This window comes from Anolis sagrei, chromosome 3, assembly GCF_037176765.1.
Source record: "Anolis sagrei isolate rAnoSag1 chromosome 3, rAnoSag1.mat, whole genome shotgun sequence".
Lineage (NCBI taxonomy): Eukaryota > Metazoa > Chordata > Lepidosauria > Squamata > Dactyloidae > Anolis > Anolis sagrei.
Window position 1 is genome coordinate 233,424,241 of NC_090023.1, and position 14,597 is coordinate 233,438,837.

General features: G+C 41.8%; 1 protein-coding gene across 1 annotated transcript in view; it reads left to right on the forward strand.

Annotated features, from left to right (window-relative positions):
* Positions 1-4,058: 4,058 nt before the first annotated feature.
* Positions 4,059-14,597, forward strand: part of SGPP2 (sphingosine-1-phosphate phosphatase 2) — a 45,745-nt gene continuing 35,206 nt past the window's right edge. Inside the window, exon 1 of the mRNA XM_060767896.2 lies at positions 4,059-4,370. Coding sequence (XP_060623879.2) covers positions 4,137-4,370 — 234 coding nt within the window. The 5' untranslated portion in view covers positions 4,059-4,136. The remainder of the gene's footprint in view (positions 4,371-14,597) is intronic.

Here is a 14,597-nt window from a genome sequence, read left to right on the forward strand (position 1 = left end):
AAGTAGCAGTTAGGTAATTTACATAGCAGCAGATGATTTTATCTGATTCTACAATAATCCACCCTATTTCACCTTTCAGGGAGCATTATTGAGTCATTCCAGGAAAGATTTCAACCCCATGTTGTTATGTACAACTCTATTTATTAAGTATTGCACTCTTGGTAATAATTGCCTTAAGTGCAAACGAGATAACCTTAGATATTTTAAGGTAAATGCTCTGAACTGTCAATTGTACGTACTTAATATACAACTTCAAATAAGTAACACATTCTTGTCTAAATTTTGCATATATGGAAAGTTTAGCTTCAAATGGCACTTTTTATGCTAATAAGTGGATGTTGTATAAAACACAATATATTCAGCCCTTCATTAAAATGGTCCGCCCTCAAAGGCTAATGGATCCTCCGAGGGCACTATATCCAGTATCAGATCCCAGGTTTTCTACTTTAAACTGGATTATATGAATCTGCACTGCTAGATAATCTGGGATAACCAGAAAACCTGGGATCAGATCCTGGGATATAGGTCCTGTCTGGAAAGGCCCTGAGATTCCAGGAGGCCCTCAAGGTCTTCTGGGGGGCATCTGCCTCAACCAGCCGGAACCTGACCCGCAACTACCACCCAGAGGACCTTTTTATAGGCTGCTTCACGACTATGGAACAACCTGCCAGAAGAACTCCAACAACTAAATGAGGAATATTAAAACTATGTAAAGATCTATTGCCTGTGGCAGGCCTACCCAGACAGTCTTTTAACATGAATTATAAATGTATGTCCCTTGTTTAATCTCTGTTTTGTGGGTTTTAGTATGTCTTTTGTAGAGATATGTTTTGGTGTGTAACTTTTATGTAGGTATATTTTAGTGTGTGTGTTTGTTGTGTTTTTGATGTGCTTGTGTATTTGAATTGTTTTGTAACCCGTCTCAAGGAGTGTCAAGTAAGAAATAAAAGGGCAAGATGGATGGATGGTATCCTTGAAGTGACTGGCTTGACCTTTAAAACCCCCAAAGGCTTGAGATGTATATATTTTGTAGGCAGGCATGTAGCCAGAGGTGGGATAAAGGGGCTTCAGCCCCCCCCCCCCCCGAAATTATCATGGTGGTCCACGAGAAGGCCTTACTGGTACATTATATATTGAGAATGGTGATCATGATCTTATCACCATTCTCAATATATCCCATATGCATGGGGGTATTGGGGTAACGATACAAAAGGTTTGCTAGGGTAGACCCTCTTTTACCCAGACTCAGCCCCCTCCGAATCAAACTTCAATTATTTTAAACTGGCTCATTGTCAAAGGTTTTATTCTTTGTGACTTTAATGAATTGTACGTCACCTTAAAGTCCTCTTAACACAAAGAACGGTAAATATTCTAAACAATTTCTAATGAGACAATAGCCCTTTTAGCTCATCTTGAGAATATATTTTAGCATACTCCTGGCAAGTACAAATAATGCATTAAATGCATCGTTCTCCTTGAGCACATTGCACAATAGCTATTTTCTGCCTGAATCTCATAAAAATATCAATGAAGCATCCCTAGAGAGCTTGCAGACAAAATGGGGCCACAGTGAAACAGATACCTAGGGTGTAAACGTTGTAAAGTTTCATGAAACTATGACTGGATATACACCACCCTATATCCTAGGATCAGATCCCAGATTATCTGCTTTGAACTGGATCATATGACTCTACACTGCCACATAATCTGGGATTAGCAGATAATCTGGGATCAGATCCTTGGATATAGGGCAGTGTAGAAGGAGCCTTCATCACACTTGGCTTTACCATTAAGCAGTGTGTTTCAGGCAGCAACTTTGGTCTCACAGCAAAGTATTACATAGTTGTTACTAAATTTTCTACAAGGGTGGTGCTTGATGGATTTTCAACCTCCTATACCAGAATAACCTGGCTGACTTTTGGTACTACACACCTTTCTTTGTGGGGGCAGATGATGCCATTTGTTCTTTGTCAGCAAACATCTCAAGCTGGTCCCAACAAGCAAAACTTACTTCTGATTTATAATTCACCTACAATTAAAGAACATTTCGAATCCCACCAACAATATATTGGGCCAAACTTCCCACGCAGAATCCCACAACCAACAGAAAATATTGTTTTCTGATGGTCTTTGGTGACCCCTCTGACACCCCCTTGTGACCCTCCAGGGATCCTGACCCCCAGGTTGAGAAACACTGAGCTAGGGCATCATCCTCTCTTGTATCTTGAAGGTAATATATCCCAACAAACCTGGAAACCTAGAGGAGTACTACCCAGAAATTAATCATTCCTGTGTGGGATATTGAACACCTCTAAAATTGTTCCTGAAAGTGACTGTGCCAAATTAAATTTTGGGAACTCCTTTAATTTGACCTAACAGATTAAATAACATCACTGATGCTCTGATGTTGTTCTTGATTTTCCAGGGAATGCTCTCCATTCCTGTTATACATGTAATGGCTCTTCTGCTTCTTTTGCCAACTTCTCTAACAGACTGCAGTGCAGAAATGCCAGTGCAGAGGCAGTTGTCTGCAGCACAACCCTGTGCTTAGCTTTCAGTGTTGCTTTCTTGTAACAGCATGACACTGCACACTCTTGCTTTCTTGTAACAGCATGACACTGTTGTGGTCCCAGTGGCCCGCATTTTGCTGTGTGCATGGCACAGCTGGGAATAATACCATCAGAATATAACTCTAAGCAGCCCTAGCCAGCATAGCCAGTGGTAAGGGATGCTGGAACCTATGCATCAACAACTTTGGAGGGCCACATGATTCCCTTTCCGATATTTAGATAGGATATGGCAGTTGAATGGCAGTTCAAGTGGTATCAAACTGCATTGATTCTACAGAACAGATGCACCCTAAAATAGTCTGAAGCCACCTTGAGAGTTAATTCACTGGGCCAATGCAGCTTTTCCTCTCTTTGAAATAGTCCTTAAATAATGTCTAGTCCATTGTTTTTATGCCTTTTCCCTGTGATTTTGCAACTACGAAGGTCAAATTGTCCATGTTCATCATATCCAATACTTTGAGTATCCATTGATCTCTGAAAGGTATTTTCTTCTGTCTCCACCTGTGTGTAAACGATCCTTGCTGCCGCTGTCAGATGGTAGGATATTTTCTCCTTGTTGATGTCCCAATCAATATTGATCATACTTAGGAGGAAATGTTCTGGTTTGAATTGGATTTTTGTCTTTAAGATTTTTGGCAAGTTTCGTGTATCCCTTTCCAATAATTTTTAACCTTTTTACATGACCACCACATATGTAGGAAATTCCCTTCCTGTTTTTCACATTTTCAGCAATTATTATTTATTTCTTTATTAAATGTAGAATTTTTTTTGGTGTTATGTACCATTAGTACATCATTTTCAGTCAATTTTCTTGAATATCATATGATGGTGTGTATTTTAGTTTTTTTCCTCCATATTTTCTCCCATTCCTCAAGCAAAATTGATGCTTTTAGCCCAGTTTGACATGCATTCTTTAATTTGGTCTTTTTCTGTGCTCCATCGTAACAAGATTTTATAAATCATTGTGATTGCTTTCTTTTCATTCCTTAGCATTCTTTCCCAGGTTGACTCCACAAAGCCTATGTGCTTGTCTCTATTGTAGTTCTCTTTTAGCTGGTAGTAATGCAGCCAAGAAAGATTTGCCGAATTGTTCCCTTATTTCTTCATGAGCTTTTAATAGAAAACACTGCCATACAAGTTAAAAGTGGTGTGAAACTGCCTTGATTCTACCATGTAGATGTCCCCAAAGATAGGTGGAAGCCACCTGAGATCCACCTTTCCTGTGACAGGCATACCCACACTGTGAGTGACCAAGGTCCTTTGGGTCAAATTGCAAGCATTCCGTGGCTGCAACAAAACAGGAAAGCGCCAATAGCAGAGGAGGAGGATGACTCAAGAGAAAGGCAGGAGGCCTCCAGCGAGGGAAGGGGATCGAGGCGGGGAGGGGAGGCAGAGGCACCTGCGGGAGGGGCGGGGAGGGGCGGGGCTAAGGCGGCTGCACCTGTCTCCGCCCCCTCCTCCTCCTCCTCCTGGCAACGCGGGCCGCGCTCGCCGTGGTCTCCCCTCCACGGGCAGGAAGGGAAGGCGCGCTCGCTCGGGGTCTGGCCTCGGCCCCACTTGGGCCGGATGGGGGCGACGATGCTGGCCCGCCTGCTCCGCAGCCTCATGGACTCCCAGCCCGTGGCCCGCTTCCAGCGCCGCTGCGGGCTCTTCCCGGCCGAGGACGAGGAGGGAGCCGGAGGAGGAGTAGCCAACGGCGGGCAGCCTTCGCCTCGGCCTCGGCCCGCCTGCAATGGGATCGGCCCCGCCGAGGAGAGCCGCGACGCCGCCCCGACCAAAGCTCGCAATGGCTCCAGGCAGGTAAGGAGGGCCAGGAGGGCTAAAAGATACACGCAGTCCCCACCTTACGAACAAGACCGGTGCTGCAGGCTTGTTCTTCGGCTGAATTGGTTTCTAAGTCGGAACAGGTACAGTTTTGCATGGTAACTCCTGCTAAATGTGTGTATCTGTGTATCTATGTATCTATCTCGGGCATGGGCAAACCTGGGCCCTCCAGGTGTTTTGGACTTCAACTCCCACCATTCCTAACAGCCTCAGGCCCCTTCCTTTTGCCCCTCAGCCGCAAAAGGAAAGGGCCTGAGGTTGTTAGGAATGGTGGGAGTTGGAGTCCAAAAGGGCCTGAGGCTGTTAGGAATTGTGAGAGTTGAAGTCGGAACAAGTGCAATTTTAAGTGTAATTCCAACCACACACACACATACATATATACACACACATAGGTGGTGCAGCAGGTTGAATGCCCGAGCTGCTGAACCTGCTGACTGAAAGGTTGGCAGTTCGAATCTGGGAAGCAAGGTGAGCTCCTGCTGTTAGCCCCAGCTTCTGCCAACCTAGCAGTTCAAAAACATACAAGTATGAGTAGATCTGCAGGAAGGTAACAGTACTCCATGCAGTCATGCTGGCCACACAACCTTGGAGGTGTCTACGGACAACGCCAGCTCTTTGGCTTAGAAATGGAGATGAGCACCAACCCCCAGAGTTGGACACAACCAGACTAATGTCAGGGAAACCTTTACATTTACCTTATTCCCTCTCAGCCTTCTGGATCTCCCCAATTGAGGCCTCCTCCTATCACATTCCACCTCTTCTTCCCCCTTTTAAGTACAGGTTAAGCATTCTTTATCTGGAATTTGGAAATATTACCAAAGTACCCACTCGGTGGCAGAGATACTATGCTATCTGATGGTACATGGTTCATTTAATAATGTTGGCTGTTCTGTTGCCAACTTTATCAAATGCATAAAATTAGCCTTCAGGCTATGTATATAAGGTATATAGGAAATACCAATGGCCTTTGGGTTTAGTCTTAGGTCTCATCTGCAAAGTATTTCATTATGCATGTAGATGCAAGTAGGGGTATTCCGAAATAATAATAATAAAGTAAATACATCCAAATTACTTTTCGTCCCAAGCATTTTAGATAAGGGATTATACGTGTGTGCGTGCGTGTGTGTTTGAAAGAGAGAGAGAGAGAGTTCCTTTCTGTACAACTACTACTACTACTTTGTGTTGTCGGAGACTTTCATGGTTGGAATCACTGGATTGCTGTGAGTTTTCTGGGCTGTATGGCCATGTTTCAGAAGTATTTTCTCCTGATGTTTCACCCACATCTATGGCAGGCATCCTCAGTCTTGGAACAGTTTCTCCCCATAGAGATGTTCAATCTGTTGTCAAAGGTCTTCATGACCGGAATCACTGGGTTGCTGTGAGTTTTCTAGGCTGTATGGCTGTGTTCCAGAAGCTTTATCTTCTGATGTTTCACCGACATCTATGACAGGCATCCTCAGAAGCATTCTCTCCTGACATTTCACCCACATCTATGGCAGGCATCCTCAGTCTTGGAACAGTTTCTCCCCATAGAGATGTTCAATCTGTTGTCAAAGGTCTTCATGGCAGGAATCACTGGGTTGCTATGAGTTTTCCAGCCTGTATAGCCGTGTTCCAGAAGTTTTATCTCCTGATGTTTAACCCACATCTATGACAGGCATCCTCAGAAGCATTCTCTCCTGACATTACACCCACAGCTATGGTAGGCATCTGGAACATGGCCATACAGCTTGGAAAACTCACAGCAACCCAGTAATAACTTTATATATATCACGCCCTATCTCCCCGGGGGGACTCATATATGTATGTGTGTATATACAGCATGTTTTGAAAGGATGGACCCAATTTCAAAACAGTATATTTCACAATGGCAACATATTACAATTAGACATTGTGGTGTGGGAATCTCTCTCCCTCCCTCCCTCTGACACAGAAAAGGTGACACACACACACACACACGGTGCAGGGCAGCAGTCTGGTACAGACCCAATAGCACCAAGCATGGGATTGATTGCTGCTCGCAAGAAACCTGAAACATTAGGACTTGGCGAATTGGGCATCTTGCCAGCTTCCCAGATCTCTTGATGTTCGTTTTGAGATAAACATAAAATGGGTAATAAGGTTGTAAAAGATTATGACTGCGGAGGATGAAAAATAGTGGCTGATGAAATGAGTGCTTGGCAGTGCCATTTCGTGCAAGACCTGTCATTTGCAAAAGATTGCTTTTTTGTTTGTTTACATTGGGGAAAAAAATAGTAATGTTAGGCTAGTGGGAGTGAGAACCTACCTAGTCTTGAGTGTTGGATTCCTACTCTGGAGACCAGGGTTTGAATCTCTGTTTAGAGATGGAACCCCCCGGTGCAAGTGACATTTTCTGGGTGTCAGAAGAAGGAACTGGCAACCCAACTCTTAACATTGCGGACTGAGGTATAGAATTCAAAATGTGAGAGCTCTATATCTCTGACCACCATGCTAAGATAATAAGTTTTGCCACTAAAGCAAAAGCCCCAAATAATACCTCATGTCTAACCGATTATTGTGAAAATATTAACATTACAGGCAGTCCCTGAGTTACAAACATCCAAGTTATAAACAATCCATAGGTAAGAACAGGGGTGAAACAACAGGAAGTGAGAGAAATCTACCCCTTGGAAGAGAAATTCACTCCTGGAAGAGTTATGAAGAAAAGGGGTCTCCACTGAAGCTTTCTCACCAATCCTTGTTTCCACAACAAACCAACTTTTTCAAAATTCAATGAACACAGGGACAGAAAGTGAGTTGAAATCTTCTGAACAGGGGCAAGGACAGCAAAGAAAACACCATAAGAATGTTAGGCCTTCCCTGTGCTATCCAAGCATGTGTGTATATGTGTGTGTATGGTAAAGATAAAGGTTTCTTCTTCATTAAGTCTAGTCGTGTCCAACTCTAAAGGGTGGTGCTTATCTCCATTTCTAAACTAAACACCCGGCATTGTCCATAGACAACTTCAAGGTCATGTGGCCAGCATAACTGCATGGAACACCGTTACCTTCCCACAGAAGCGGTACCTATTGATCTACTCACATTTGCATGTTTTCAAACTGCTTGGTTGGCAGAAGCTGGGACTAACTGCGAGAGCTCACCCCCACTCCCCGGATTTGAACCACCAATATTTCAGTCAGGAAGTTCAACAGCTCAGTGCTTTAACCCACTGCACCACCTGTGTGTGTGTATATGTATGTGTGTGTGTGTGTATGGTTGGAATTACACTTAAAAATGCACCTGTTCTGACTTACATACAAAATCAACTTAAAATTGTTTTCAAGTGTTTATAACTTAGGGACTGCCTGTAATTGAAATATTTTGGTTAGTCAATCGATGCAGACAAATTGACAAATCCCAAATTTTGCTTCTTATTCTGATTGTACCAGAAACTAACAAAATATTAAGGGGGAGGGGGAATGTGTATGTATGTTTAAAATAAAATTAGAAGAAAACAAAAGCAAAATCTGGGACTTTCTGGACTTTTTCATCCAATTGGATGTCTCCTTAAAGAAGTTTTACAAAGGAGTGTCCTAAGAAATTTCATTACCTGATGAATACCAAATAAATGGGCCTTCCCAATTCCAAGTGCAGAAAGTCAGATGATGGTTAAAAGTTGGCATCAGGTTTAGCCAAGTGACCTTTCCATGTTGATAAGTCATGCTTCCTTATCACTGGCTTGATATACTGTAGTTTCCTTACTCTGTTTGAAGATAAGGCTAGTCCTGAGAAAAAGTATATATTTTTTACCACACAACCATCTACATACACACCCAGAAGCCTACACTGTCCAGGATCCATTAAAGATGTTTCTGGGGAAGAGGTCACAGAAGTTTACAGACTGGAGTAAGGAATATGAATCTTTCTTTAAGCAGGTTTTTTTTTTTTTGGAATTTGAGTTTTTTATTTGTTTTTACAACTTAAAATAATTATGTTAAGCAAAAATTGGGTAAAGCAAAACTGGTGCCCTCTTTTAGAGAGATATACATATTTGTAAATGTTACTCTTGTTGCCCTCGCAACAAAAAGAACCTCAATCTACAAAGTTTTCAAGAACTGTTTGCTAGTCAGAGGACATACTTTATATCAGTAGGTCTCAACCTGTGGGTCCCCAGATGTTTTGGCCTTCAACTCGCAGAAATCCAGACAGCTGGTAAACTGGCTGGGATTTCTGGGAGTTGTAGGCCAAAACACCTGGGGACCCACAGGTTGGGAACCACTGCTCTAGATCTTCAAAATCTGCCAATTTGCAGGAGCAAAATGTCAGCTGAGTTTTGTGCTAAGAATATTGTCAACTTGTGGAAATTATACTGTTGTAATTAAAAACAACATCATGTACTTCAGTTCTAAAACCACTCAGTCATATTTTTCAGCTTTCAGCTTTTTGTGCACCTACCTTCCGTAACTTCATTCCCTCTTTGGCATTGCTCTCTGAGTATGATGGCCCTCCAAATGTTGTGTCTTGGCAGTGGATACGTAGGTTGCTGTAAAGCTCTAGTCTTAATCTGCACATTTTTCCACAGTGAATGCGTCAGTTTCCTGGTGGAAGTTGGTCCTGATCAGGGCTGACTGGACATGCCTTTCTCTTGGCATGTTTCTCCCTTTCACCCTCAATTCGAACCTCTTTGAATTCTGCAGCCCTGCTGGTCACAGCTGACCTCCAGTTAGAGTGCTCAAGGGCCAGGGCTTTACAGTTCTCAGTGTCTATGCCACAGTTTTTAAGGTTAGCTTTTAGCCCATCTTTAAATCTCTTTCCCTGGGATTTCTGGGAGTTGTAGGCCAAAACACCTGCGGACTCATAGGTTGAGAACCATTGCGCTATATACTCATGTATATAAAGTTTAGTCAACTCCCCAAAAAACTGGGTCAACTTATCCATGGGTCAATGTGAGCATTGTATGCTCTTATTTGAAAATGAAACAATCCCTTTATGTGAGTCAAGTGGCATAAGGCAAAAGCATAGTCTAAACTGGGAAAACCTAAAAGAGGCATCATTCCCTTTCGCTGTCTCTGCCATGGTACAATTTCTGGCCTTTATGAATTACTGGGTGGGCAAAAATTGGCAGGCCCTTTCAGCTAGCATCGGTGCTTTCCTCCCTCCACGGATAGACCCTCAACTTATCCACAGGTCATATCAAAATCCATAACTTTGACCCCCATACTTGCCTTCAACTTTTATATCAGGCCATGCATACATGAGTATGCCTGGTACTCAGTTAAAAAGGTGCATAAATTTTCCTGAGAAATATATCTTGAACTATGAGAATTGTTATCCCTCATGTATTCTTCTTATCAAGGCATCATCAAGCCTTTTTTGGTCTATCATATTCATTCTTAAAATATTGTCTCTTTTTCAGCTCTTTTCCAGCAATTTGTAAGACTTCATATTAGCCCAATAGGACTGTTCACAAGTGATATGACAGAGAGCTGATAGGAGAACAAACTGTACACAAATTCAGCAGTATCTCTGGGAAGGAATCCATTGGGTGGTAGTGACAGTTCTTGCCATTAATCAAAACTATATTTGGTTGACCAGAGTTAAGACAGATTCAATAGCTGTGCTCCTGGGTGGGCACCATATCTCCCTAACGTCTGTGTGCTTCCTATATAATATCAGTAGGGAGAGGGAATGGGGGAAGAAGCGTGCTTTTTTTGAAACTTACATTTTACAGATGGAGTTCAATCTTGTACCTTGATTTGCTTAATTTCTGTTTCTCTATAATCCTAGCCTCATATTTTAAATGGTTCGAAATCAATAGGCAAGGACGTATCAATGAAGGACATATCACTTTCTACAAAACCTTTGGACATTTCCAGATAACAATTTGTCTTCTTACTCAGCCGTCCCATGTTCTTATTGATCTCATCTTTGTTTGCTCATTTCCTACTCTGCTACAAATTTCTGTCTGCCTTGTTTTCCTCTTCAGCTACCTCTCTTCTTCTTAGGCTAAAGTTAGATTTCTTTTGTCATGTGAGCCAACTTCCTTCTCTCCAAGATCTATTTGAATTTTCAAGGTTGTTTTTTTTTCTTTTTTTAATGGATAACTAAATTTTATTGCTTTTATTTTACTGTCTTTGTTTTTTCAGGTTTGTTCAGGGATATAGTGGGTGTGGCTTGATGACTTTATTATTATGTGAATACTTCCCCTATCATTCCATATTGTGTGGCACTAACATTGTCACTGTTTTGTTGAAGACTTTCATGGCCAGAATTCTCCCAACAAAGGTTTCCCCCAGGCAGCAACCAGCCAGACTTTGAAGCTGCAAGGCCAATAAATGCTAATCAAGTTGGCCATTTGCAACATTTACACGTGCCTCAAGTAGACAAGAGTCCTTTATCCACCCAGGAAATTTCACGGATGTATAAACCACACTTGCCTAGTTTCCAACGGATCCCTCAATCTCTGAGGATGCCTGCCATAGATGTGGCTGAACCGTCAGGGGAGGATGCATCTGGAACATGGTCATAAAGCCCGGAAAACTCACAGCAACCCATTGTCACTGTTTTTCCACCCTTTATTTCCCCCTCCTGTTTTTTTTTAAAGAAATATAAAAATGTCAAAAGCTTTCCCTGAAAATGTTGTGCCTTTGGGATTGGTCCAGTTGTTACAATTTTGATGTCTTTTATATTGATCCTTCCTCTATTTCTTGTAGATCCTCTCTTCCTTAATCTTTTTCTCTCTTCTAATGTGAGAACCTCTGTGTGTGATCATGTTTAGAACCCTCATACTCTTTGTCTTTCTATTGTCTCTTAAATTCAAAAGTTATATAATTTTATTGCATTGTCTTTTATCTTTGAACCCATTCTTGAAGTGGGATCTATGCTCTTGAAAGTACTTTAGTGTTTCCAATGATGTTTTTCTAGTAAAATCTCATTCTTAGTCATTTGACTATTGCTAGGTTTTCTGATGATAATTTACACACATGCACATGCACATGCATTCATTTCTTTCCAGTTTATTTGCGTTGACATTTATTTGTTCTCTTAGGAGCCACATCTTAATTTCTTTGGTGAGGCATATTCAGGCTTCTTCTGTACCTGGTTTCTTAATTCACACTTTCCTTTTCCTATGGTTCTGTAGTAATTATACATCTTCATCTTGTGTTTCTTGCTTTTATTCCTCTCCTGTATTTCTTCACATTGTTTACTAAGGCACTCCTTTGCCATGATTCCAGCCCCACCTTCCTGATAGTTATCAGAGAGCAGCATTGACAGACTTCACTTCAGTTTTATGGCAGTGACATTGTGAGGTTGCACAATTTTCTGTTTTGTTTGCTGTGCTATTCAACATCTGTATGATACCACTTAAATGACCACTCCTGCATTTGGACACAGTGTTACTACCTGCTACCCAGCTCTTCTCATCTCTGTCTAAACCAGGGGGCCTTCCACACAGCCCTATATCCTAGAATATCAAGGCAGAAAATCCCACAATATCAGCTTTGAACTGGGTTATCTGTGTCCATACTCAGATAATGTGGGATTTTCTGCCTTGATATTCTGGAATATAGGGCTATGTGGAAGCCCCTGCCCCCCGGAAAATCTGAGCAAGAATTGCACTTATTTCTGCAGTCAGCGAGAGCTGGAAAAGGGCCCAAAATGGAATTTAAATCTAAAGATGAAGGCTTTGTGGTCAGGTGGTTCTTTGATGTACCGATCACTACAAAAGAGCAAGTACCTAAGTAGGGACAAATACATGACTCAAAGCTGACACTGGAGGATCATGCGACAACTGCCTATAGCCAACTGATGTTAGTAAAGGTTTCCCCTTGACATTAAGTCTAGTCATGTCCGATTCTGGGGGGTGGTGCTCATCTTTATTTCTAAGCTGAAGAGCTGGTGTTGTCCGTAGATGCCTCAAAGGTCTATTGGCCTGGATGACTGCATGGAGCACTATTACCTTCCTGCCGAAGGGGTACCTATTGATCTACTCACATTTGCATGTTTTCGAACTGCTAGGTTGGCAGAAGCTGGGCCTAACATCAGGAGCTCTCTCCTCACCCTGGATTTGAACCACCAACCTGTAGGTCAGCAAGTTCAGCAGCTCAGTGCTTTAACCCGCTGCACCACTGGGGGCTCCACCAACTAATGTTAGTAAAGGTTTCTCCTTGACATTAAGTCTAATCATGTCTGATTCTGGGGTGGTGCTCATCTCTATTTCTAAGCTTGAAGAGCTGGTGTTGTCCATAGATGCCTCCAAGGTCAATTGGCCTGGATGACTGCTTGGAGCACGGATAACTTCCTGCTGAAGCAGTACCTATTGATGTACTCATACTTGCATGTTTTCGAACTGCTAGGTTAGCAGTAGCTGGGCCTACAGTGGGAGCTCACCCCACTCCATGGATTCAAACCGCCAACCTTTTGGTCAGCAAGTTCAGCAGCTAAGTGCTTTAACCTGCTGCACCACTGGGGGCTCTGCCAAATAATGTTAACCTCCAGATAATCTAGTCACAGAAACCCATGCCCTTCATCACTTCTTTCAGTTGGAATACTCCAATACACTCCATGAAATTCCCCTTTTGCAAACAATTTAGAGCAGTGGTTCACAACGTGTTGGCCGCAGCCCAGCAGTGGAACGTGAGAACGAAAATCCGGTCCACGAATCTCCGTCCTCTTTATTTTATTTATTTTATTTCCACTCCATTCTGCAGAGCTAACTAGCACTGCCCCTTTTGGTACTAATGTTGGAGAGTGGGCCCTGGTCAAAGTAGGCCTTGGCCAAAAAAAAGTTTGGGAACCACTGGTTTAGAGGCTGCAGCCATTTCAGGAGGCCACTGCCTATGTGACAGAGAGGCAGCAAGTGATTTCAAATTATTTTAGAAATCTGTTTTGAAAGTTCTGCTTATGTGGAGTGATCAGGCTCTAAATTCCTCAGGAACCAAGGGCCATTTCCCAGAGTACATTCCCACCTGGGATTTAAATTCAGTGAGTGAACTACTACTTTTGACACTCCATAGTTAAAGGGAAGGGATATCACAAATGTCAGGATTTTGTCAATGGTCGAACTTGAGGTGTGACACTTTTTTGTTTGCAATTCACTTGTCCTCATCCTTTCTCTATTCAGGAACTACCTAAAAGCAAATTTATTTGCACAACCTTTGGAGGAACAAGCAAATATTTGATCTGCTTTAATATATTTGGCAGCCCCTCCCTCTTCCCTGCTACAACCATAAGAAAGCAGAAAGACTGAAAAACATGTCTTCCCAGCCTGGTTTGATTTCTCGTATTGTAATCATACAAGAGAAAGGAAAGAAGGAGACAAACTATGGGAAGGATTCAGTATCTCATTTTCTATTTTGATGGAAGGGTTGTCTGTGCAAAAACAGGTGTAACAGATTCAAGTACATTTATATTAGCCCACAGAAAAGCATATCTCCATTTAAAATTTGGAAATTCATTACCATATGCAAATCTTCCATATGATGCTGTTGCGGTCCTGTAATATAGCTGATGCATTTAAATTCAATAAGTGACGTCTTCCAAATCCTGTTTGCCTCTAGTCCTACATCACCAAATCATTGCTTAAGTTGAGACAGATAATTGATTCCATTACAAGTATGCTGCAATATTAAAGAGACCTACATTCTTAATTATGGGTTCTGTTGCAATCATTAGTTTACTTAAAACATTAGTGTGTCATAGACATTTGTTCAAACTGCCCCTCCTCCCCATACACATACACATGAATTTGGCTACACAGAAGCAGGATTGACTTGTGCTATCCATTGGTCTGATCCACAGTAAATCTGACATTATTTATTTATTTTATTGATGTATTGCATTTCTATACCACTTTTCTCACCCCTGGGGGGACCCAAAGTTTTTTACAACATAATAAATGGCAAAATTCAATGCCTCACATATATGTAATATTACATCATGTATCTCAAAATAACATATCTGTGAATGAAAACCATTAAAACTATAAAACATTGGACATAGACATAAAGCATTTTAGACATTGCACCAATCCCGAGGTTGCCATTTAACTGCTTCATTATTTCTATCACTCCCCGAATGCTTGCTTGAATTGCCAAGTTTTAAGTTGTTTTCTAACCTCAAATCTCCGAATATCAATTTGTGCACCATTAGCAACTCATGTCTATGTAAAAGGTCAAGATAATGAATTAATTCAGGTCAAAAAGTTGTATTTATAAATGCGTTCTGAAGAGATAATGTTAT